Genomic DNA, 23238 nt, shown 5'->3' on the forward strand with positions numbered 1-23238 from the left:
GGGCTCCCCACTTTGGGCTCCTGGGGGACACAGGGCTCTGCTCCTCCAGGCTGCCTCTGCCGGCAGCCGCCACCGGGACCCCCAATGTCCCCTTCATCCCTGCCCTTCCCTCCCTCCTCTTCTCCCCCCCTCCTCCTCTTCCCTAACCCCGCCTGATTCTCCTCTTCCTTCCCCCCTTCTCCTTCTCCCTAACCCCCCCTCGCCTTCTCCTCCTTCATCTCTCCTCTTCCATCGCACCTCCTCCTCCTGTGTGCTATCCTCTCCTCCCTGTCCTCCTTCATCCCTCCCCTTCCATCCCTCCTCCTCCTCCTCTTCCCCCTCCCTTTTCCCATCTCCTTCTCCTGTTTCCAGCCCTACTCGCTCTCCTTCTTCACCCCTCCTCTTCCATGCGATCCCAGTTTGTACTGGGATTTGTATGCTCCGTGTCTGTAGGATCCCATTCCATATCATCCCAGTCCTGTTTATCCCAGTCTCTATGGTCCTGATCCATGTGGTCCCAGTCTGTGCAGTCCCACTCTGTGCAGTCCCAGTCTGTAGGATCCCAGTCCATGTTATCCCAGTCTGGGTGGTCCCACTCCATAGGATCGCATTCCACAGGGTCCCAGTCCCTGTTTCATCCCAGTCCATAGGATCCCAGTTCCATATAATCCCAGTCCAGTTTATCCCAGTCCATAGGATTCAGGTCCATAGGATCCCAGTCCGGGCTATCCCAGTCCAGATTATCCCAGTTCATAGGATCCCAGTCTGGGCTATCCCAGTCCAGTTTATCCCAGTCCATAGGGTCACAGGCCCTATTCGATCCCATTCCCTGTTTTATCCCAGTTCCATATAGTCCCAGTCCAGTTTATCCCAGTCCATAGGATCCCAGTTCCATATAATCCCAGTCCATTTTATCCCAGTCCATAGGATTCAGGTCCATAGGATCCCAGTCCGGGCTATCCCAGTCCAGATTATCCCAGTTCATAGGATCCCAGTCTGGGCTATCCCAGTCCAGTTTATTCCAGTCCATAGGGTCCCAGGCCCTATTCGATCCCATTCCCTGTTTTATCCCAGTTCCATATAATCCCAGTCCAGTTTATCCCAGTCCAGTTTATCCCATTCCATAGGATCCCCATCCCTATTTGATCCCATTCCCTGTTTTATCCCAGTTCCATATAATCTCTCCAGTCTCTCAGGCATCATGGGGAACTGGGATAACTGGGGAGCACAGGATAATGGGGAAACTGGGAAAATGGGGGAGAAACTGGGGTAACTGGGAGAGTGGGATAATGGGGAACTGGGATAATGGGGGAGAAACTGGGATAACTGGGAGAGTGGGATAATGGGGAACTGGGATAATTGGGGGAACTGGGATAACTGGGATAATGGGGAACTGGGATAATGGGGGGAACTGAGATAATGGGGAACTGGGATAATGGGGGGAACTGGGATAACTGGGGAACTGGGATAATGGGGGGAACTGGGATAACTGGGATAATGGGGAACTGGGATAATGGGAGTACTGGGATAAATGGGAGAGTGGGTTAGGGGAACTGGGATAACTGGGATAATGGGGAACTGGGATAATGGGAGTACTGGGATAACTGGGAGAGTGGGATAATGGGGAACTGGGATAACTGGGATAATGGGAGTACTGGGATAACTGGGAGAGAGGGATAATGTGGGACTGGGATAACTGGGATAATGGGGAACTGGGATAACTGGGAGAGTGGGATAATGGGGAACTGGGATAAGGGGGAACTGGGATGATGGGAGTACTGGGATGTCACCAGAGGACACAAGGAAAAACGACGCACCACAGCTTTGGTCACCATGAAGAAACTAATTTATTTTTTCTGACTCCAATCATTTATAGTTCTCAAAAGGTGCCAGTGGATTGGAAGGTGAACGTGCCACCTCTCCAATGACACTGGACAAACTACCAGTCTATCAAATTTCTCCACCTCTATGAAAGAATGCAAAACAATAGGTTGTTTACAGAAAGTTGCGTGAGAAAGTTCTCTACAAGAATGTAAATTCAGAAGGCTTTAGAAAATCCTAAGAAATCAGGGCGACATCTCACCCTTCTCAGTTTAAAAAAAGAAAATGGAAAAAGAAAAATGAACAGTGTTCAGTGTCCATTCATGGAGGAATCATCAGAGTAATCACTCGTGTTGTCTGCATCCGAGTCATCACTCAGCGATTCACCCACTTGATGCCTTTCAGGTTGGTCACGGTTTCCATGTTGCCCGTCGGCCGGATTCTGTCTCTGTGGTCGCAGGTCAGGGCGAACACACTTTGAAGGTACCCATCGTGCCCCAGTATCTGTGGACACACAAGCATACCCGCGCCCCGAAGCGATAAGGTCATAAGTCCCACTGTTTGGTGACTAAATTCCGCACTCGAACCTTTGCTCGAGGCTCATGTGCCTCGTCCGCAGCCTGCAATGAAAAATGATGGTTCAAAATGACAGGGTTATTTGAGTTCTGTTGCACTGTAAGATGATTGATGGTGTACAATGCTTTTTCCAACCGACTGTGCGGGGTTTCACCCTGCATTCCCCTTTTCTGTTTTTGAAGAACCCGCTTCAGGGTACCATGAGCGCATTCTACAATAGCTTGACCAGTTGGAGAATGAGGGATACCAAACTTGTGTGACACACCCCACAACTGCAGGAACTGCCGCACCTTTTGCGATGCGTAAGCAGGACCATTGTCGGTTTTCACAGCAGAAGGTACCCCCAGGACGGCAAAAGCCTGCCACCAGTGGGCAATGACATCGCGGGCTTTCTCTCCAGTGTGAGCAGAAGCCCACATTGCAGAAGAGAACGTGTCCACCGTGACATGCACATACTTAAGCCGGCCAAACTCGGCAATCTGGGTGACATCAGTCTGCCAAAGCTCCAAAGCCCTAAGGCCTCTGGGGTTTACCCCTGCTGGTAAAGGTGGAGCAAGCGCATGGCAGTCGTCACAGGACTCGACAATGTCCTGAGCCTCCGTTGGCGTCAGCTGAAACTGCTTCTGCAAGGTATGTGTGTTCTGATGGAAAAACCCATGCGATGCCTTGGCCTGCGCGAGTGTATCAGGCTGAGGTGCTACCCACGCCGGGTTAGCCAACCTGTCAGCCCTTGCGTTACCTTCTGCCACAAATCCTGGCAAGTTGGTGTGACTCCTCACATGCAAAACATAAAATGGATGAACCCGGGCCTGAATGGCACACCACAATGTCTTCAGTAAATGAAACAAGGCAGGATTACTGACCTCCTTCAACACTGAATGACCCAATCGCTGTGCAATGTCAGCCACATAGGCGGAATCCGTGACCAAATTGAAAGGTCCCTGGGAAAATCTCTCAAATGCCATAACAGCAGCCCTTAATTCAACCAATTGGGCTGATCCATCCTGATGACCTCCTAGAACCTGCCATTCAGATCCATCCTGCCAGGTAGCAATGGCCTTTCCAGTCTTCCCCGAGCCATCAGTGAAGACGGTGGGCCCTTGCACGGGTTCCTGACTATTTTTGGGCCGCAAAGAAATTTGTGTGGATTTCGCCACCTGCAGTAGCTTGTGGCTGGGCAGATGATAATTGATCTGCCCTGAAAAGTTTTCCAGAGCACTTTGCAGGGATACACTGTGCGCAAAGCTCCAGTCAAAATCCTCCCAGGATACCGGGAGTGTGATCTCTGTGGGATCTGCGCCCATCAATTGCAAACACCGTTGCCAACATTTGATTATCAAGCAAGCAATTAGCTCAAACAATGCAGTCGCCGTCTGCTGCGGCCGATGGGGCAGGAAAACCCATTCCAGGATGTGCAAAGGATCAGACCATTTCTCATTCCATTGGCCAATGATGCCTGTGGGATGGGAATCTGGAGTGGCAATGAACAGAGTGACATCAACGGAAGGATCAATGTGATAAACCTGGCAAGCAGAAACAGCTTGCTGAACCTCCTCCAGCACCTGACGTGCCTCAGGGGTCAACGTGCGAGGCAACTTTAAATCAGAGTCTCCCTTTAACAAATCAAACAGAGGAGACAGCTGTGCGTCGGTTAGTCCCAGGTACGGACGTAACCAAGTGATGACACCCATCAACTTCTGGGCATCCTTCAGTGTCTTCACTGAATGTACAAATTGCACCTCCTGGTGTTGGATTGTCCGTTCCAGAATTTTGACCCCCAAATACTTCCAAGGAGGTTGTTGTTGAACCTTCTCTGGAGCCACCTGCAGCCCATGAGAATGCAAAGCATCGAGCAACTGAGGCTGTATCCTCAGCAGCTCATCCTGGGTGGACGCAGCCACCAAAATGCTGTCCATATAGTGATAAAGATGGGCATCAGGAAACTGTGAACTCCAGACAAGGCACGGACCACGTACCATTGGCATATAGCAGGAGAGTTGTGCATGCCCTGGAGCAAAAATCTCCATTGATATCGCTGTGCGGGCTCAGCATTGTCGATTGCTGGCACCGAGAAGGCAAATTTCAGTTTGTCATTGGGTTGCAAAGGAATTGTAAAGAAACAATCCCTCAAATCCACAATGAGGATCGGCCAATCTGCAGGAAGCATGGTAGGCGATGGCATGCCTGCCTGCAATGTTCCCATGCTTTCCATCACGGCATTGACCTTTCGGAGGTCTTGAAACAACCTCCATTTCCCAGATTTCTTCTTGATGCAGAAGATAGGAGTGCTCCAGGGACTGGTAGAAGGCTCCAGATGACCCTGCTCCAACTGTTCCTGCACCAGGTTTCGAAGGGTGACTAATTTGTTTGAGGGAGGTTCCCAGATGGGTTTGTCCACCAGCCACTGTAAAGGAGGCACAGGACACTCTGCGCCCTTCATCGCAGTGGCCCCCATCAAAAATCCGTCCCGATGTGCACCCCCCACGTGGACAGAACATCCCTCCCCCAGAGGTTAACACTAGTTGAAGTAACGTGAGGCCAAATCACGGCTGTCTGTCCCTCTGGGTTCGCGATCAGCACAGGCTGCTGGCTCACGTAGCAACGCGCCGTTCCTCCCAGTCCTGCAAAAGGCGTCTCCACTGGATCCAAGGGCCACTCCAGGTGACAGGCAGCAAGGGAGAGAACTGTGACATCCGTGCCGCTGTTAAGAAGCCCACGGAGATGAATCTCTGGCAGCATTGCGCCAGGGACAGACAGAGTACACAGCATCTCGGGACGTTTTTTGGTCAGGACAGCAGACCAGTGAACTTGAGGCAGCCCAGTGGATCCAAAGCCGCCTTCACCTCCCGACTGATCCACTGTCCTGCAAACAGAAGACTTAAAAGGCACAAGTTGAGCAATTCGAGTCCCTTTTGGGATAGTGACGGGGGGTGGGTGTGGAGACCATGGCACAATCTGTCCCGTGAAATCTGCATCAATGAGCCCCATGTGCACAATGATGCCCTGAAGGGTGGCACTAGATGTCCCCATAAGGAGAGCACTCATGCCCTCACCCAAGGGACCAACGGCATCCAGGGGAACCTTATGGATTTTGCCAGAAGCTAAGACAACTCTTGCTTCCGTGCAGACATCAGCACCTGCTAAGCCATGGGTGCTGGCTGCAAGCCAGCTAAGCAGTCCTCCATTGGCACTGGGGCTTGGAGAGAAGCTTGTGTCTGGGCGTGTCTCCCCTTCGCGCTCTGCTTCCCGTTTCCTGAGCCAGGCAAAGCCTGGCCATTAGCATGAACAGTCGCCTTGCAGATATTTGCAGTGTGTTTCAGCCTTCCACACCAACCACACAAAAACAAGGGGGTTGTGTGACCTGCTGTACCTTCTTTCTCCGTTTCTTGCTGGCCTGAGCATTCCCCTGCTGTCGCTGCCTGCCCTGCAGCATTATCCAGACCGACTGCACAGCAGTAGCCACGGCAGGTTGCACAGCAGTAGCCAAGGCAGCCATCTTATGACCTGAGGTGCCTACCTCTGCACAGGCCTCTGCCATCTGCGGGGCAGAAGGATCACCAGGAAGAGCCTCTATGATTCTCCTACGATCGGCATTGCAGTTACTTCTCACAAGGTGTTTAAGCAAAAGCTTCCTTGCCTCAGGAACGCCCACCTGCTTTTCCACAGGGGCAGATATCCTCTCTGCAAAGTGCAGAAACGACTCATCAGCTCCCTGGACAACAGTCACCAACGACCCCTTTGGAGCAGCCATTTCTATGGTCTGAACCAACGCTGCCACGCCTATCGTGTGACACTGGACCAGCACCAGGGGATCAAAACCAACCTGCCCACCAGGACCAGTATAGTTGCCAGTGCCCATCAATACATCGGTACTAACAACCCGCCTGGGATCCTGTTGACCCAGCGCAGTATTGTGAGCCACTGCTCTGGCTGCCAGCTCAGCCCATTTGGTCTCAAAAAGGTCATACTGCACAGGCTGGAACAGAATACAGGCCAAACTCCTAATATCAGAAGGGGTCAAGGTGTCAGCCGCAAGTACCCTAAGCAGCTTCATAACTTCAACAGACCCCAGACCATATTTTCCAACCCTATCACCGAGTTCCATCAGAGCCTTCCACGATAAGAGCTGATGGGTGTTAACCGCACCTCTGATCACAGGGAACGCCTGGAAACCAGCCAGTAAGGGACCATTACCTGCTGCGTCCCATCCCGTGGGCCCCACAGGGACAGGGACAGATGCCTGGGAGTCGGCTCGACACCACGCGATGTCGCGCCCGCTGCAGCATCAGCAGGGCCAGAACTCCCATCTCCGCAATCCGGGAGGCCACGCTCAGGGGGAGAAGCAATCGTGTCATCAACCTCATCTCTGACCCCCCGCCAGAATCGCCCGTGCTCTCTTGGATGCACGGTGACCTGACACGGAGGGAGAGTCCATAGAGCTGCAGAGGAACCCCCAGCCCCCCAGCACGGTCCCGGCAAAGCACAGGTCTCCCGCCGGCCGCGGCATCATTTGCGGCAAATTCGAACACCGCAGCGCCCGCAGCCACTGCAGCGCCAGTATCCACGTGTTATAGGTATATATGATAATTTGTGCAAATAAAATTGTCATATATTTTATAGTTATGTACTGTTAAGGTATACTCTTATAAGAAGTTTTAAAACGCACAAGCCAGTGACAGGGATTGCAACACAATGTCGGAACCACCTGGACAAGGGAGGGAGAACTTCATTTACAATCAAATGAACGTGGCCAGCCCCCAGATGGATCCTCCATCAAGGTGATCCGAGGAACACCTGGACGATGAATACTCGATAAATATCTGAGATTGAGATAGCCGGAGCCATCGGGGAGATACATCTCAATACCGGATTTCTGCTCATCACTCCGGACAACTCGCCACAGAGAAAGAACTCCACATGAATATGTGCAGTCTGAAAAGGAAGAAAAGGAACTCTGCCTCGGGCAGGAAAAATCATATAAAAATCACTCAGACAGGACAGTAGGCATGAAGCATAGGAGACCCTTTGCTGTAGTAGTCAGACCTGTGTCTCACCCAGCACTGATACCCGGGCTCGGCACTGCCTTTTTTTGGATAGTGGCTTTTTTGTTGTTATTCTCTAAATTTTTATTTGGACCAATCCATAAATTTAATTAATAAATTGGAGCATTCATTTATGACACACGGGAGGGACGGGCGGCGGAGTCGGCCCAGCCCGCTCCCTGGCCCCCCTCACTGCCGGCGGGGGGAGAAGGCCGCCGGGCACGGCCCCCAAAAGGCTGCCGCCCGTAACGGGAAGCCCCACCGCCGGCACCGCCGCACACGAAAGTCGGGCCACGACCGAAAGTCGGGCCATGACCCGCGCCCGGCAGCTTCCCCCGCCCGGCCTGCACACCAGGCTGCGCTGGCTCAGAAGTGGCCAGTGATGCTGGCCTCGGGCTAGAGGGCGGCGAGGGATCGGCTGAGCCCGGCCCCCCCGCGCCCAGAGGAAATGTAGTGGACACGCCACAGTTCGGACAAAGCGTTCTCACCGAATCCTGTTCAAACAGAGGCGGAGGCTGAGCCCGGGGCTCCCCGCCGTGCTCCAGGGCCGGAAAGGCACAGAGGGACGGCGAATCCCGCCCGCTCCGCCGCTCCTGCAGCGCTAGGACAGGCAGGGTTGGCCTGGCCGCTTCCGAGGGTCCCGCGGGGACCCAGTTCCTGGCCGCTCGAATCCAGCCGGCCAAGGGACCGGCCCACCGCGGGAGAGCTAGATCCGTCACGCAGCGCAGCCTTCCAGGGGAAAAGTGGGGGGAAATTCCCGCCTCCCCCTCCGAAAAGCCCTCAGCATCCCTCAGCACCGAACCGGGGCTTTAGGGGTGTCACGATCCGCTCGTGCGGGGTGTCTGGTTCGTTAACTGATCCCAAAAGTGCAAAAAGGCAAACGGCAGGGGACCATCAGTTTAATCACAACAAATGCACAAATACTGACAGCAAATACGATAGAGGGGACAGAAAAGGAAATAAAGGATAGAGAGAAAAGAGGGGAAAGGGGAATTATAGCTACCACTGTCGAGATGAGATCCTCAATGGTCCAGCCACATGGATTCGCCGTCGTGCATGGTGGTTAACCAAAGTCTTCCCAAAAAGTTACAGTTTATACAGTCCTTAGCCAAAGCGAGTGGCATCTGGCCAGAAGGTAGGCCAGATTGATGGGCCATTGTGAAGAGCCCCTTGGTCTGTGGAGCAGGTGCTGGCACGCAGGGACGAGCCACCGCTGGTCACAGCCTGCAGGAATGCAGTGTTCTGTAGGAGCACAGCGAGCGCAGCTGCTGACAGTCACTGGGCAAGCGTCTGCATCCACCTCAGCCAGGCCAGAGCTCCTGTCAGGGTCTGCAGGGCCCTTGCGACAGTCATGAGGTAAATGAAGGAAACTTCAGACTGTCTCTCACACTGGGGGACTCCGACCCCTGCAACAGCCGGATGCGTTTCCAGAGCAGAAGCAACCGCACAGAACCTGCACTGTAACCCTCAGCAGCGAGAAAGTCCCCAGGGTGCTCCCCCAAGCCAGACCACACCTCCTTAGATAACGCCTCCTCCGGGTCAGAAAAAAACCCCCGTTCCCTTCCCCAGAGGAACAGGGACTCAAATCCCAGCCACGAGAAAGACACCCCGCTCCATTCCAGGACATCTTTCCAGCTGTCCAGCACCAGGGCGACAACCACAACACCCACAGAAGCGGCCGAGCCCGCTTGGGCTGCAGTCAGGGCCGGGAGAGAGAGGGTTAATCAAGACGTCACCCACAGGTGTGGGTCACACGCGGCGCCACCAGATGTCGCTGTTGGACACGAAATGAGCACACAGAGGCTCCGTAAGGTCAAAGGAGAAGAGAGAGAAAGTTTTATTCCAACATCTGGCATTTCTAGAATTCCAAAGGTGACCGTGGGTTGGAGGATGGAATTACCACCTCTCCAACCACACTGGTCCAAAGATCAGTCAAGCATTTCCCTCCACCCACAGAGAAAGATGGAAACTGTTCCATTTTCACATGAAGTTGTGTGGGACCTCTGACTCTCAAATATGTAAACATTATCAGAAGGCTAAAGAAGTTTTATGAGAACTTTAAAACTTTCAAAAGAACTATAAAGAAAACACTTTTTAAAAATCAGGGCAACACTCAGACTTATGCATGTCCTTTGAAGGGGGGAGTGTGGCATTCACATGCCCTCTGGACACAGAGAGACTTGGCTTTCTCAGGATTTCTCCTGAGCGAAGCAGAGAAAAGAGGATAAAAACAATTCTAATCTCACTTGCTGCTGCTGTTGTTGTGCCCATGTGGAATGTGGTCTGGAGATTGTTTCCCCAAGGTGATTGCTGGATTGGATTCTGGCGATGGTTGTTTGGATTCATGACCAATTGGATCCACAGCTGTGCCGGGACTCTGGGCAGAGTCACGGGTTTTTCCAGTTAGTGAGTGATAGTTCTTGTTAGTGAATATAGTGTAATATAGTTATAGTATAATAAAGTAATTAATTAGCCTTCTGATATCACGGAGTTCTGTGCACCATTCTTCCCAGACTTCGGGCATGGTAGCACCGATATCCCCCTTGCTTATGCATATGCAGAGAGCCTCATGCATATTCATTTTACTGGTTTCAGTTTCAAGTTGCAATCAGTTTTTATCAGTTTTTATCGGTCCTTGCCCTTTGTGCAGACAGCTCTCAGTCACCCTCAGCCTTTGCCCCAACAAAGGGGCCCCCGCTTATCTTGGCAGTTTGAATTTTTGAATTCCTTCTCAGTTTGAGTTTTTGAATTCCTTCTCTCCACTTATCCTGGGAGTTTGAATTTTCTAATTCCTTCTCTCCATTTATCTTCGGCGTTTGAATTTTCGAATTCCTTCTCAGTTCAAATTTTTTAATTCCTTCTCCCTGCTTATCTTGTGAGTTCGAATTTTCGAATTCCTTCTCTGGCCGAGGTCATTCTGCCAGCACAAGTTTTTGATTTTTCTCTCTTGTGAGAAGGGGGAGCCTTGATGAGCCTTAACGAGCACAGATGAGCTCGTTACAGGCTCAGAACTTCTCCCCTGAATCTGGAACGGATTTTGTAGGAGGACGGTGGGTAGGATGGTTGGGAAGGACAGAGACAAGAGATCTCTGAAGCCAGGGCTTGGAACCCGGGTTTATTGCAAAGGGGCAATAAACTTTTATATTGCCCTGTTTGTATTGGCAGGGGCCCTGTTTGGGGCTGCCAGCTGCAGCTCCGAGCAGGCCTGTAAGAGAGACCCGAAAGAGAGAGGAGTTCCCGTTACAATACCATAAATCTTCTGTGCTGAATATTCTAATTTTCACTAACCAATCCAGTACAGGATACAAATCCTATAGCATTTGCATACAGCCTATAAGAATCATGACATTACCATACTGTGTTACATTTTAAACCCTACAAACTTCTCTTTGGACCCCTTCTGCCAAGCCAGTAGGGTCTGCTCTGACCCTTGGAGCTGTCTGCAAGCAGAGGGTGTTGTTTCATCAAAAGGGGATTACTTTTAGCTGGCCACGCCACTGTTTTCCAGTTGTCGAGTAACCAAGGTTTGCCATCTCAAAGCTTGATTTCATTTCCATCTCACGTATCGTTTCCATATTCTCAGAATCCTTTGCCAGGCAATCGCATTGATGAGGCTTTCCTGTTTCACCTTCCCTTCAGCCGGCCATGCCATTGTTTTCCAGTTGTCCAGTAACCAAGGTTTGCCATCTCAGAGCTTTTTTCATTTCCATCTCAGTTGTCGTTTCCACATTCTCAGAAGCTTTTGCCAGGCAATCGCATTGATGAGATTCCCCGTTTCACCTGCCCCGGCAGGATTTCTGTCCCGCTCAATTCCCGCTCTGTCCCGCAGGGCCGCGAGTTCCGCGCGCACCGCGCCGTGCTGGCCGCGTCCTCGCCCTTCTTCCACGACCAGCTGTTCTTGAAGAACCTGGACTCCATCGAGCTGCCCGGCGTCATGGACCCCGCGGCCTTCGCGCTGGTGCTGGGCTGCGCCTACACCGGGCGCCTGTCCATGGCCCGCGGGGACCTGCTCAGCTTCCTGACGGTGGGCAGCGTGCTGCAGATGTGGCACATCGTGGACAAGTGCACCGAGCTGCTGCGGGAGGGCCGCGCTGCCGAGCCGCCCGCTTCCTCCTCGTCCTCATCATCCTCGTCATCTTCATCATCCTCCTCCTCCTCCTCGCGGCTGCTCTCCAGCCGCGCCAGCGACAGCCAATCCCCCAGCAGCACCAACGCGCTGCTCCCGGCGCCGCTGCCCGAGCTCCCTAGGAGGAGGAGGAGGATGAGGAGGATGAGGAGCCAGTAGGGGTGGAGCGCCGGGAAAATCCGGGAATTCCCGGTGGGAATGAGCTCGGGGAGGGTGGGAAAGGGAGCGTGGGAGAGGGGGGGGAGCCCGGCCGGGAAAATTCGGGAATGGGACCCGGGAATAGCTGGGAAAATTTGGGAATGGGACCCGGGAATAGCTGGGAAAATTTGGGAATGGGATCTGCGAGGGGCCAGGGCGCCTGGAGCAGCGAGGGGATTCATGGAATTCCGCAGGGAAATGAAGGAATTCTGCATGGAAATCAGGGAATTCTGCACGGAAGTGAGGGAATTTCACATGGACATGAGGGAATTCTGCACAGGACCGGTCGGAATTTCACACAGAAGCGAAGGAATTGGGGGAATTTCGCCTGTAAATGAGGGAATCCTGCAGGGAAGTGGGTGGATCCCACGTGGAACTGAAGGAATTGTGCACAGAACCGGCAGAATTTCACGCAAAAACGAGGGAATTTTAACTGGAATCAGAGGAATTGAGCACAAAACCTCAGGAATTTACACAGAACCGGCAGAACTTCACACAAAGATTCGGGGATTTCGACCAGAACCAGCAGGATTCCGGACTGAACTGAGGGGATTTTGACCAGGACCGGCAGAATTTCGCACGAAAATTCGGGAATTTCGCCCAGACCCGCCCGAATCACGAATCCCAGAGCCGCCTGCAGAGGCGGATCCCAGCCCCTCGCAGCCCTCACCTGCCGCCCAGGTGAGCTTGTGCGGCTCGGCCAAGGTGTTCGCGTGCCACTGCGGGAAGGCATTCTCACACCGCAGCACGCGCGAGCGGCGCGTGAACAAGCACCTGGACCTGCGGCCCTTCACCTGCGCGCAGGGGCGCCAGCGCTTCAGGATGAAACATCACCTGACGGAGCACATGGAAACCCACACCGGGCTGCGGCCCTACACCTGCAGCACCTGTGAGCGCACCTTCATGTGGAGGGACAGCTTCGTCAGGCACCGGGGCACCTGTGCGGGGACAGCTGGCACACCTGGGCGCAGGTACTGTCACACCTCAGTGACACCTGGCATACCTGAGTGACACCTGAGTGACACCTGGCACACCTGAGTGACACCTGGCACACCTGAGTGACACCTGGCACACCTGGGCACAGGTACTGTCACACCTGGGCAGGTGCAGGGACAGCTCCGTGTGACACGGGGCCACCTGTGCCAGGTCAGCAGGGACACGGGGGAGGGGCATGGGCAGGGGACAGGTGCGCTGTGACAGCTGGGAAAGATGGGGACAGGTGATGTCACACCTGGGAACAGGCGATGTCACACCTGGGCAGGTGATGTCACACCTGGGCAGGTGATGTCACACCTGGGTGCCACCATAAGAGGACATAAGTGCCACCAGGTCCCTGACTCGTCCCCTGTCCCCTCATCAGCTGTCCCCACCACCCAAGCTGCTGGAGGCAAAGGTGGTTGTGGTGGCCACCCTGGGCGAGCTGCTGGCCACCCTGAGAGAACTGATGGCCACCGTGGCCAGGCCGAACAGGACGTGCTGCTGGCCGTGTCCCCAGAGTTCCTGCGGGTGGCTGTGGGGATCTTGATCTTTCACCTCCAGGACGCCCTGCGCCACTACTGTGTCCCCTCCCTGGGCCACTGCCCTGTCCCCTCCCTGGGCTGGACCCTGGCCAAACTCGGGGGCACCCCAGGGACCACCTGGGCCTGTGTGAAAGCCCTGACCACCGCCTGGCAGCGTGTGCTGGACAGGCTCATGGACAGCGGGGCCCAGGTGGCCAAGGAGGCCACCAAGCTCCACGACACCTGCAGGGATGCGGCCATCAGGAGGGAGCAGCTGCTGGAGCTGTACCTGTGGCTGCTGGGGGACTTGGTGGCCGCGTGTGACGAAGCCACCGCATTCCCCCAGGAGCTGCAGCGCCGGATTGGGGACATCGAGTTAGCCCTGGAGGGGACAACAAAGGTGTCCCCTGATTTCCCTGCGGCCTTGGTGGCCACGGTGGCCAAGGCCGAGCAGCTGTGGGAGGCCAGTGCCCGACTGACCACACGTCACCTGCTGGGGACACTTGGGGACATCAACAGCCTCTTCTTCTGTCCCTCTCCTGGCCACAGTGGCCACACGGTGGCCGAGCAGTGCCAAAGAGCCACCAAGACATCCCAAGGCTGCTGTGGATAGAGCAACATCACCACTGGGCTGCCATGGGGCCGGGGTCACCTCTGCAGAGACTCGGGGACATTCTGAGGACACTTTGGGAGCACTTGGGGACACTTTGGGAAGGTGTGTGGCGACGCTGGTGGGGGCGGGGGGGTGAACGAGCCTCCCCTCAGTGCTTTGCAGGAGACCCAGCTGTGATTTGGGGGCCGGGGGGGCCCCAGGCAGCCCCCACTGTTGAGCACTGACCCTGCCCCGGGGGGCACTGGGACCCCCCAAAAACCGCACCTGCACCCCCTTCAGTGCCCCCACCCCCCCTCACCGGGCACTGGGACGAGTGGAGACCCCCCCTCTCGGTTTTCTGGTGGTCGAGATGACCCTGAGATTGTGAAAAGTCCTTTTCTCCCAGCCCATGCAGCCAAAGGAGGAGTCGGGATGCGTAGCTTTGCTTCTCAAGGTCGTTTATTTTCTCTTATCCATAACATGCTTTGTCCGCTCTGCTGAGCTCTGTCGGGCAGGTCGGGTCTGTGGCAGCCTCCCTGCCCTCAGGGCGGTGTTTGCCTTTTACACTAAAAAGTACCTGTACTGTGTTTACAATAACGTGCCAACACCTATCATTCATGTTGCACACTGTGACTCTACCTTCAACCAAGAGAAAAGTGTCACCACCACAGCAAGACATGGAGGGCAAGAAGAAGGAGAAGAAGGTCAGGACACACCCAAATCCCTCCATCTTGTCCCATTGAACCCTTTATTTTAAAACCCTAAAATTCTACTTTTTCACCCTGTGTTAATTCACCTACCACCCTACTCAAACCCTCGTGGCTTGTAATTCCTCATACAACGTTGGCAGTTTTCTCCAGGGGCTAAAACCAAAGCCACAGGCGTTCTTGACACCGTGCCAAGGTCTCCGAGCCCCCTGCCAGGGGCTCGAGCCATCCAGGGCAGCCAGAGGGATGTCCTGGATTCCGACACTTCCAGTCACCGAGCACCGGGACCCCCCGTGCACTGCCTCACCCCGTTAGATGACCCCCCTTAAAATGCTGGGACCCCTCCTGATCCATGAGCCCCCCCCAGTGCAACAGGACCCCCCACTCACTGCCCCTCCCCCATCCATGGGAACCCTCCCAAATCACAGCAGCACAAGGAGAAGAAGCCAAAACCATCCCCTCAGCCAACGGGGATCACCAGGACCACGGATCACCAGGGCTCTGAACAACAGGGGTCACTGGGGATCATCCAGCCCGGATCCTCCCATGGGGGATGGAGCTGGTGCAGCCCACGAAACTCTTCCCTCACTCCCTTCCCTCACTGGGGGCACTCCCAGGACGTCCCTTAGTGGTGCCTCCGTTGGTGTTTGGTCAAGGTTGAGCTCGTGGAGAAGCTCTTCCCACACTCCCCACACTCGTAGGGCCTCTCCCCAGTGTGGATGCGCCGGTGCCTTGTGAGGCTGGAGTTGCGGTTGAAGCCCTTCCCGCAGTCGGGGCAGCGGAAGGGCCTCTCCTCTGTGTGAATCCGCTCATGTAGGAGGAGATTGGAGCTGGTCTGAAACCTCTTCCCACACCTCCCACACTCGTAGGGCCTCTCTCCAGTGTGGATGCGCTGGTGTGTTCCCAGGGCAGAGCTCTGCCCAAAGCTCTTCCCACATTCCAAGCAGGTGTAGGGCCGTTCCCCGGTGTGGATCACCTGGTGCTCGATCAGGTGGGAGCTGCAACGGACTCCCTGCCCACATTCCAAGCACTTGTGGGGCTTCTCTCTGCCATGAGCCTTCTCCAGAAGCTCCGTGCTCCGGCTGGATCTCTGGCTGCCTTCCTGGCTCAGGGGGGCTCTTTCCTCCCCACAGCTCCCTGGGCTGGGGTTGCAGCCCCTCCTCCTGCAGGATCTCCGGGGCTTTTCCTCCTCCTCCATCCAGCCACGCCCTGGGAATGACAAATCCTGGTTTGGGGAAAAAAGAAGAGGAGAGCAACATGGAGTGGAGGTTCCTCATAGCCCAAGTTCATCTCAAGAAGTCACTGGGAATCTTGTGTCTGTGAGAACCTCCAAAACACCAAGAGTCAGTCCAAAAATCCTGTAGACTTCCAGACACAGATCAAAAACACCCCAAACCTCACAAGTCAGCAAAAACCTCCTCCAAAAGATAAAGATTCAGCTGCCACATAAAACCAAAGCACCAACATTTAGCCCAAGCAAGCTCAGAAACACCAAGATTCACCCCGTGAAAATCCTGGATCCCCCTCCACAGTCACCTGCTGCATGTGGGGGGAGCAGCGCTCCTGGGGCTGGGGGGAGGCTGCAGATACAGGGAGGGGTGGAACCTTGTGGTGCTCCCTGTTTCTGCTCCTCCTCCTGTGTCTCTGCTCTTCCTCACACTCCTCTTCCTCCTGATATTCCTCCTTCTCCTGCACAATCCCACCTTCTCCTGCCACGTCCATCCTTTGACCATTTTGTTCCTCAACCCTGCTTCTCCCTCCCTTCTCCTCCTGCCCCCAGGCCCAGCACCCACTGCCGGCTCCCTCTTCCCCCCAGACCCACAGCATCCCAGCGCAGGGGCAGGGATGGAGCTGGGGCAGGTCGGGCTGGGGCAGCGCTGGGCTCTCGGCCGCTTCCACCCGCACTCGGTCCCCACTGCAGCCGCTCCCGCCAGGACAGCGCGGGGGGGCCCGGCCTTGGCGCTGCCCCACTCCCACCTCCCCAAATTCCCCTCGCGGGGGCGATGGGGCCGAGGGGGGGGCGCAGGTGGGGTCCAGGTGGGGAACGCTGGGAGCTGCGAGTCTGCCTGGCAACTGGTGAGTCATCAGCGCCGTGCGCTCTGATTGGCTGAGCTCTGCCTGAGGGCTGGGGCTGCAGCAAAGAGGGGACACCCTGCTCCAGGGGGGATGTCCCGAAAACGGGGGACCCCCATGAAAGGAACAAGAGGAAAGTGTCTTTACAAACAGATGCTGCGAATCTGATGAAAAGGAGGCTGTGTGCTCCAACAACTGCAGAGATCCCATGGGGAATGTCCCATGGCCTCTCCCATTTCTAGGAATGAAATTACTTTTACAGGACTCCTCTGTCTGCTTTGTGGACAGAAACCTCTGCTGATGTCAATTTTCCCGCACACCCTGGGGCTCATCCGGAATTCCTTCCACCGTCCGGGGCGGCGGGCAGGGAGTGCAGCTGAAGGTGCCTCACCCACTTTGGGTGATCGGCTCCCTTGGCTGGCGGCGGCACCGGGGATCGATTGGGGACCCGGGAGTGACCAGGAGACAGACGAGGGACACATCAGGGGGGTCTGTGAAGAGTCAGCAGGGAGAGAGCACTGAAAATCTCAGTGGTGACTGCACTGGGATCTTCGGGGAGTGAACATGGCAGGGCACCCAGGGAGGAGAGAAAAGGGAAAGCCAGGGAGGGGAACTGGCCAAAGGGATGATGATCCCAAAATGTCTCTGAAGGGTCCCTTGGGAGAATGTTGAGGTAGTTTGCACATTCCCCCAGAGGTAACTAAGGACATGGACACCCGGGGGGGCAATGAGGGAAGAGGAGAAGGGATTTGGACAACAGGGGATGGATGGTGTTGGTGTGCTGGGAAGGGATCGGGTGAAGGGCAGTGTGCAGCAATGTGGTGAAGGCAAGAAGCAGTAGGAGGAATCTGTGTGGTGAGAACAAGGATGATGGAGAAGGGAAGGAACAGAAAAATACAGAGGACTGGGATGTCTTTCAGCACTGTTTTATCCTCAGAATTTGCCAGCTGATCCAGATCCTTTCCATCCCGGGTTTCCAGGAGAGGAAAAGAAGGAGGTCAGGATGCCAGGGGGTTTCTCTGTGGTGGGCAGCAGCAGCACCAGGCGCAGAGGTGCGGGACCGGGAGCACGGGCTGGGGGCCTGTGGGGAGCTGCAGGGCCAGGCCGGGGCTGTGGGGCAGCCGGGGCTCAGCGCCGGGCGCTGCCTGACCCCACCAGCCCCGGGCAGGGCCGGCAGTGGCCCCCGGCCCCCAGGAGCCTGCGGGACGCCCCGGCCGCTGCCCGGCCCCGTGGAGCTGCCGGCCCTGCACGCCGGGGGGGCCGCCTTTGGACACTGCGGCAGGACAGGGACCGGCTCCGGGATACGGGCTGGGGAGGGGACCCTGAGCACAAGGAGGAAAACAAAGCAACATCTGGGAAATGCAGATTGTACATGGAAGGATCAGGATTTTCTATTAAGCATTTGCTTTGGGTCGCTGGAGAAAGGAAAGACTTTGCACAAAGCTCAGCAGCTCTCAGAGGATGAGCACCCACAGGCAGTGAGCGCGGCTGCAGGAGCGGCAGAAGAAGGCCCTGGAGCACTTGGGCACAAAGGCACAGCAGCTGAATGCAAGAAGGGATGAGCAAAAGGCCAAGCTGAAGGCAAAGGCCATGGCACAGCTCCTACAGCCCCTCTGGGATCAACCCCAGGGCCCAAGGGGGCCCCAGCACCCAGGGGACGGGGTCGGCCACAAGCACCTGGCAGAGGCATTGCCCTCCTGGCCACGGGAGAGGCCACCCAAACAGCCCCTGGGAAGGAGTCAAGGATGTAAACCAAGATGCCATGGGTACGGCTTTTGCCGTTGGCTTTGGCAAGAAGACAAACCAGACCCAGGGCAGATATTCAGTTCTCTCCCTCTCAATTGATCTTGGGAATTCCTTACCCTGGTAATTCTCCACCGAGTGCAGGGTGGGGATAAGGGATGTACATTTAAAGCAGTCTGTGGCCAGAGTCCTGTCTCTTGTGAAATCTCTCCCACAGGAAGCTGGGCTGGCACAGAGCCTGCCTTGGCACTTTGCTGTTCCCAACATCCAAGCAGGACATCGGGCCCTGCCTGAGGAGGCCAAAGCAGCACCACTGGTGGCCAAGTGGCGTGGCCCATGCCAAGTGTCCCTGAGGCCAGAAACAGCCCCCAGCACAGCTGAGCACGGGGGGACCCCTCAGCCTGGGCTCCAGGGCTCTGAAGCCCCGGAGATTTGCACTTCCCACCTGCAGCAGGAGCATGGGAGGCCCCCACGGAGCCTGCACTGAAGGCAGCGCAGCAGCAGCCAGGGCTCCACAGCGGGGCAAGCCCCTGGGCCTGCCCACACATCCTCTGCTCAAATCCTCTGCCTGGGCATCCTCCTTTGGCAGCTCCAGCCACCGGGGCCAATCCTTGCTGCCACTGCTGCAGCTTCAGTGCTTTCTGGGCCTGCACTGCCACAGCTGCTGGCGAAGACAACGGCACAATTCCACCCTGGGTCTCAGCCACACTCACACACTGCGCTGCCTGGGATTGCACTGATGGAAAATACACCAGGTCATAGACTTGAACATTTCTAACATTCTATTTCTCTACTCAGCCTTGGTTTGCCTTGGCCTCAGGGAAGGAAATGGTAAAGGTTTTTTTAAGGGATGTTCCACCACTCAGTGGAGATGAGTTTAACATCTCAACACACTGGGAATGGCCCAAAAGATACCCACAAAGATAACGCCCAGCTGCAAACAGCAACCAACACCTACCCCAGACACTGCCCCCGGCAGAGCTGGAGACACCTGCTCTGGAAAAGGCTGAGAAGGAAATCCAGCAGTTCCGACCTGATGAACAGCAGAAGCCAAGAAATCCGGGTCCAATAGGAACCCAAATACTAAAAACTGCACAACTTGAAACTGTAGAACATTAAACCAATGGATTTAGATTGGTTCAGACTGTATCAAGTTTGGGGAAAATCCAGTTAAACCCACGTGTCATGGAACGATTTTCTCTGCACACCTGGGCTATGTGGGGATGGAATGATTTCTGCTGCACATCCTGGCCAGAATCAAGGAATGCCTTGACTCCTACACTAAACATATTGGTGGAGTTTTTCTTTTTCCTGCACTTTCAGTGCAAAGTTTATAGCAGTAGAGTATTTTTTGTAATAATCCTACTTCTATATTGCCGGTTAGGTTTGGGTCAGGGATGAGAGAATGAGTTTTTACTCCGAGGAGAAGAGGAAAAAACTTAATAGCCTTGGAAATTTTTGTGTATGTTTGTGCGAGAGATACCAAAATTTTGGTCTGGGTTTTTTGACGTTAACCTTTAGGCTGCAATTTGGAAAACAAGAAGAGATTTAAAGTTGGCCCTTTCACTCATAAACAGTAAATAGACGATTTGAAAGAAAAAATAAAAAAAGCAGCAGGTTCTGAGGGGGCACAGGAGAGGCCGCTGGAGGCTGCTCTGGAAGAGAAGCTGCATTCCAGGCAGCCAGCAGAGGAGCTTTAGAAATGCAAATTAACACTGCTGGGGCAAAGTGGGGACAATGGACCTGCCTCTTCTTGCCTGGGGCAGGAATTGGGCTGATTCCCTCTGCCCCTCACCCCAAGCTCTGCCTGCCTGCACAGATGGAATCTGCACAGCTGAAGGCAGAGCCCATGGTGAGGATCTCTGACTCTGCAACAGAAATGGGTGAAGCTGCAAAGGGAAACAGCAAATGGAGAATGTTGTGAAAACTTCACTAAAATAAGGGGGGATCATCCCTGTGCCCACTCCAACATGTGCTGGCACTGTCTATGCTATACAGGGAGTATCAGAGCACTGGGGTTTTTGCTATAACAAGTTCTGGGAAATCAGTTGGAATTCAAGTATTTGATGATGTAATTAGACAAAAGCGGTCAATTGATGCAGCCCCGGCTGGAGGGAGCGCCCAAAAATGGGGAAAAGATGAACGGCCACCAGAACAAATCCTACAACACCAGGGACCAGCCCTGGGAACCCGAACCAATTCATATCAGGAGACACAGAACCCATTTATCATTTCAATGTCACCATTAGATTACAAGCTGTCCTCGAAATAAGAACCAACCAGACACCTCCAGCTCCTGACCTTCCTGCCGACCCATCCACTGAAATGAGGAACACAACATTTCACCAGGGGATGGGATCAGGTTATCTTTTCCCAGAAAAAGGAGGAGTTTGTGGGAAAATAAATTACTCCAACTGCTGTTGGCAAAGAGATGACAAAGGAAAAGCGATGAAAAAAGATAACACAGGAAATAGGAGAGCAGTTTATGTATTGGTCCAAACATGGAAAGGATGGGAATGGGACACGGTTTTGTGGCTCCATGGCACACCATGGGTTAAACGAATGCTGCTTCTCCTCTTCTGTGCTACAGCAACTCTCATCTTTTTACCATGCTCCACACCTTGGGAGTGCAGCTCATCCAGCAGCTGAGCCAGGGGATGCAGGTGGCAGCCAGGCCTCCTGATCCAGAAACGGCTACAAAAGGACAGGGAATGAGGGCACCGAGAATAATCCCAAAACCAAAGAGGACCCGGGAAGAACAAAACAGAGTCTATGAGTGAATCTGCCTGGAGATAGGGCCAGCGACTTGGAGATGAGGAAATAACGGGAGAAACCATCAGTTCCAATAAATGTTACAAATGGACCCAGACAGCTGCTCAAAGTCCCGCTAAACTCCTCAACTTCCCGAAGAACAAAGACCAAACAGAGCCATGAATATCGGCTGTCATCCACAAGGAGGGGTGCATATGAACGAGGACAGGCAGCAGGCGGATCGGGAAGTCTGAACCTTCCAAGTCCCTCAGCCAGTGGGCAAAGGCAGAGGGAGATGCGGCCGGGAAAATGAGCATCCAAAGGAGGCAGCGTGCTACAACAAGGGCAGAGAGCGCATGGCAAATGCCCCACGGCCTCTCCCTCTGCTCAGCAATCGAGTCACTTTGACAGGACTCCTCGGTCTCCTCTGGCCACAGAAACCTCCGGCGACGGGAATTTCCCCGCACGGTCCCGGCCACGGGGCAGCCACCTCTGTCCCAGCCACAGCAACCGGGACGAGCCAGCGCTGCTCCGGCATCGGCTCCTGCCCAGGCAGCGGCGGGAAGGAGACCGCGGGCAGCCGCTCCCGCAGCGCCCTCAGCCCAGGGCCGGCACGGGCCGGACACGGCACCGCCAAGCCGCCGGAGCCCCCTGCCGCCCCCTCCGCCCGCAGCGAGCCCCGAGCCCCCGCAGAACCCGGCGCGGCTCCCACCTGCGCCGGGGCCGCCTCCGAGCTCCGCCAATGCCGCCTCCCCGCGCTCCGGCCGCTGCCGCCGCTCCCGGGCCCGCACAGACGCTCCGCCAATGGCGCCGCTGCCGAGCCAGGGCCGCCCTCAGGCCGCCAGCGGGGCCGTGCTTCGCCCCGCTCTCACCAATCAGCGCGCCAGAACCGCGACTGACGGCAGCAGCGGCCAATGGCAGCGAGGGGCGGGCTCTGCACACGGCACAGCCTCGCCCCGCGCTCTCAGGGCCCCCCGGGCTGTGGGAGGGCAAAGCCGGAGATGAGGAACAGCCCTGGAACGGGCCCGGGCCCGGGCCGGCATCGATCTGCAGCACCAACAAACTGCTCCGCACCTCCCGACACGGCTTTCCCGGCCCCGCGCCTTCGCCTTCGCTGGCTCCGGCTCTGCGGGAAGCCCAGCAGCCCCACTTCTCCTGCCCCCTAATTCGGAGCATCAGCGCATCGCTTTGATTTCCCCCAAAAAGGGAAAACCGCCCCAAAGCCCTGTGGGGGAGTGGGGGAGGGGAGAGATTTCTGGCACAAAACTCCAAAAGCTCCGAGCAGGACACTGAGAAGTCAATGAAGAGCCTTGAATGCAGCTTTCCCCACGCCTCCCTCCTTCCAGCTGCACCTCCTCCCCCGGCAGTGCAGGAGACAGGGAATGGGGCCGTGCTCAGTTCATCCCCCGTGGCTTCTCCCTCTGCCCAGGGACAGGAGTCGTTCCCCTGCTGCAGCCTGCGGTCTCTCCCACCGGAGACTTCTCCAGGAACTTCTCCAACCGGAGTCCATCCCCTGGGGCACAGCCCCCGTCCAACTGCTGCAGTCACTGTAAAAACGCCAGTGACTTGTTTTTACAACTTTTAAAAGTTTAATGATAATGAAATGGTTATAAAAATAGTAATACAATTAGAGTAATAAAAATTTAGAGTTCGTGTAATTACAGGACAATAAAAAACAAAGAATTACGGACGTCTGGATGCTCTCGGGCACTTTAGCTAGGACAGGCATGTTTTGTGAACAAAGGAATAACTCTTAAGATCCATTCACTGTTGCATATTCATACATACCTCATGGTTATGCATACATTCTATTTAAAATAAGAAACTCTCTCTGGAATATGTCAACTCCTCCTTTTAATCCCCATGGTGTCTTCCAGTCTGAGCAAGGCCTGAAGAAATTAGCTTCTTCTGATAAGAAACCCATAAATTCCTCTTCTCTGGAAGATTTGGGTGTTCTGTGACTCTTATCTTGAAGCCAGTATCTCATTATTTAAAAAAAAACGCACATACATAGTTTCTATTTTAACTACTAAAGCTTCATTTTAACTACAAAACTACATTTACCATTCTATAAAAATGTTAATACAGCACTTCTAATCAAAATAATTCTTATAGTATTCAATTTAATATT

General features: G+C 54.8%; 1 protein-coding gene across 1 annotated transcript in view; it reads right to left on the reverse strand.

The window, feature by feature from the left end:
- The window catches only part of LOC137464097 (zinc finger protein 3-like), a 208821-nt gene extending 185921 nt beyond the window's left edge, over positions 1-22900 (reverse strand). The window contains exons 1-2 of the mRNA XM_068175405.1: positions 22896-22900; positions 15161-15682 (exon numbers count right to left, since the gene is read on the reverse strand). Coding sequence (XP_068031506.1) covers positions 15166-15682; positions 22896-22900 — 522 coding nt within the window. The 3' untranslated portion in view covers positions 15161-15165. The remainder of the gene's footprint in view (positions 1-15160; positions 15683-22895) is intronic.
- Positions 22901-23238: the final 338 nt, after the last annotated feature.

This window comes from Anomalospiza imberbis, chromosome 36, assembly GCF_031753505.1.
Source record: "Anomalospiza imberbis isolate Cuckoo-Finch-1a 21T00152 chromosome 36, ASM3175350v1, whole genome shotgun sequence".
NCBI classification, from domain to species: Eukaryota; Metazoa; Chordata; class Aves; order Passeriformes; family Viduidae; genus Anomalospiza; species Anomalospiza imberbis.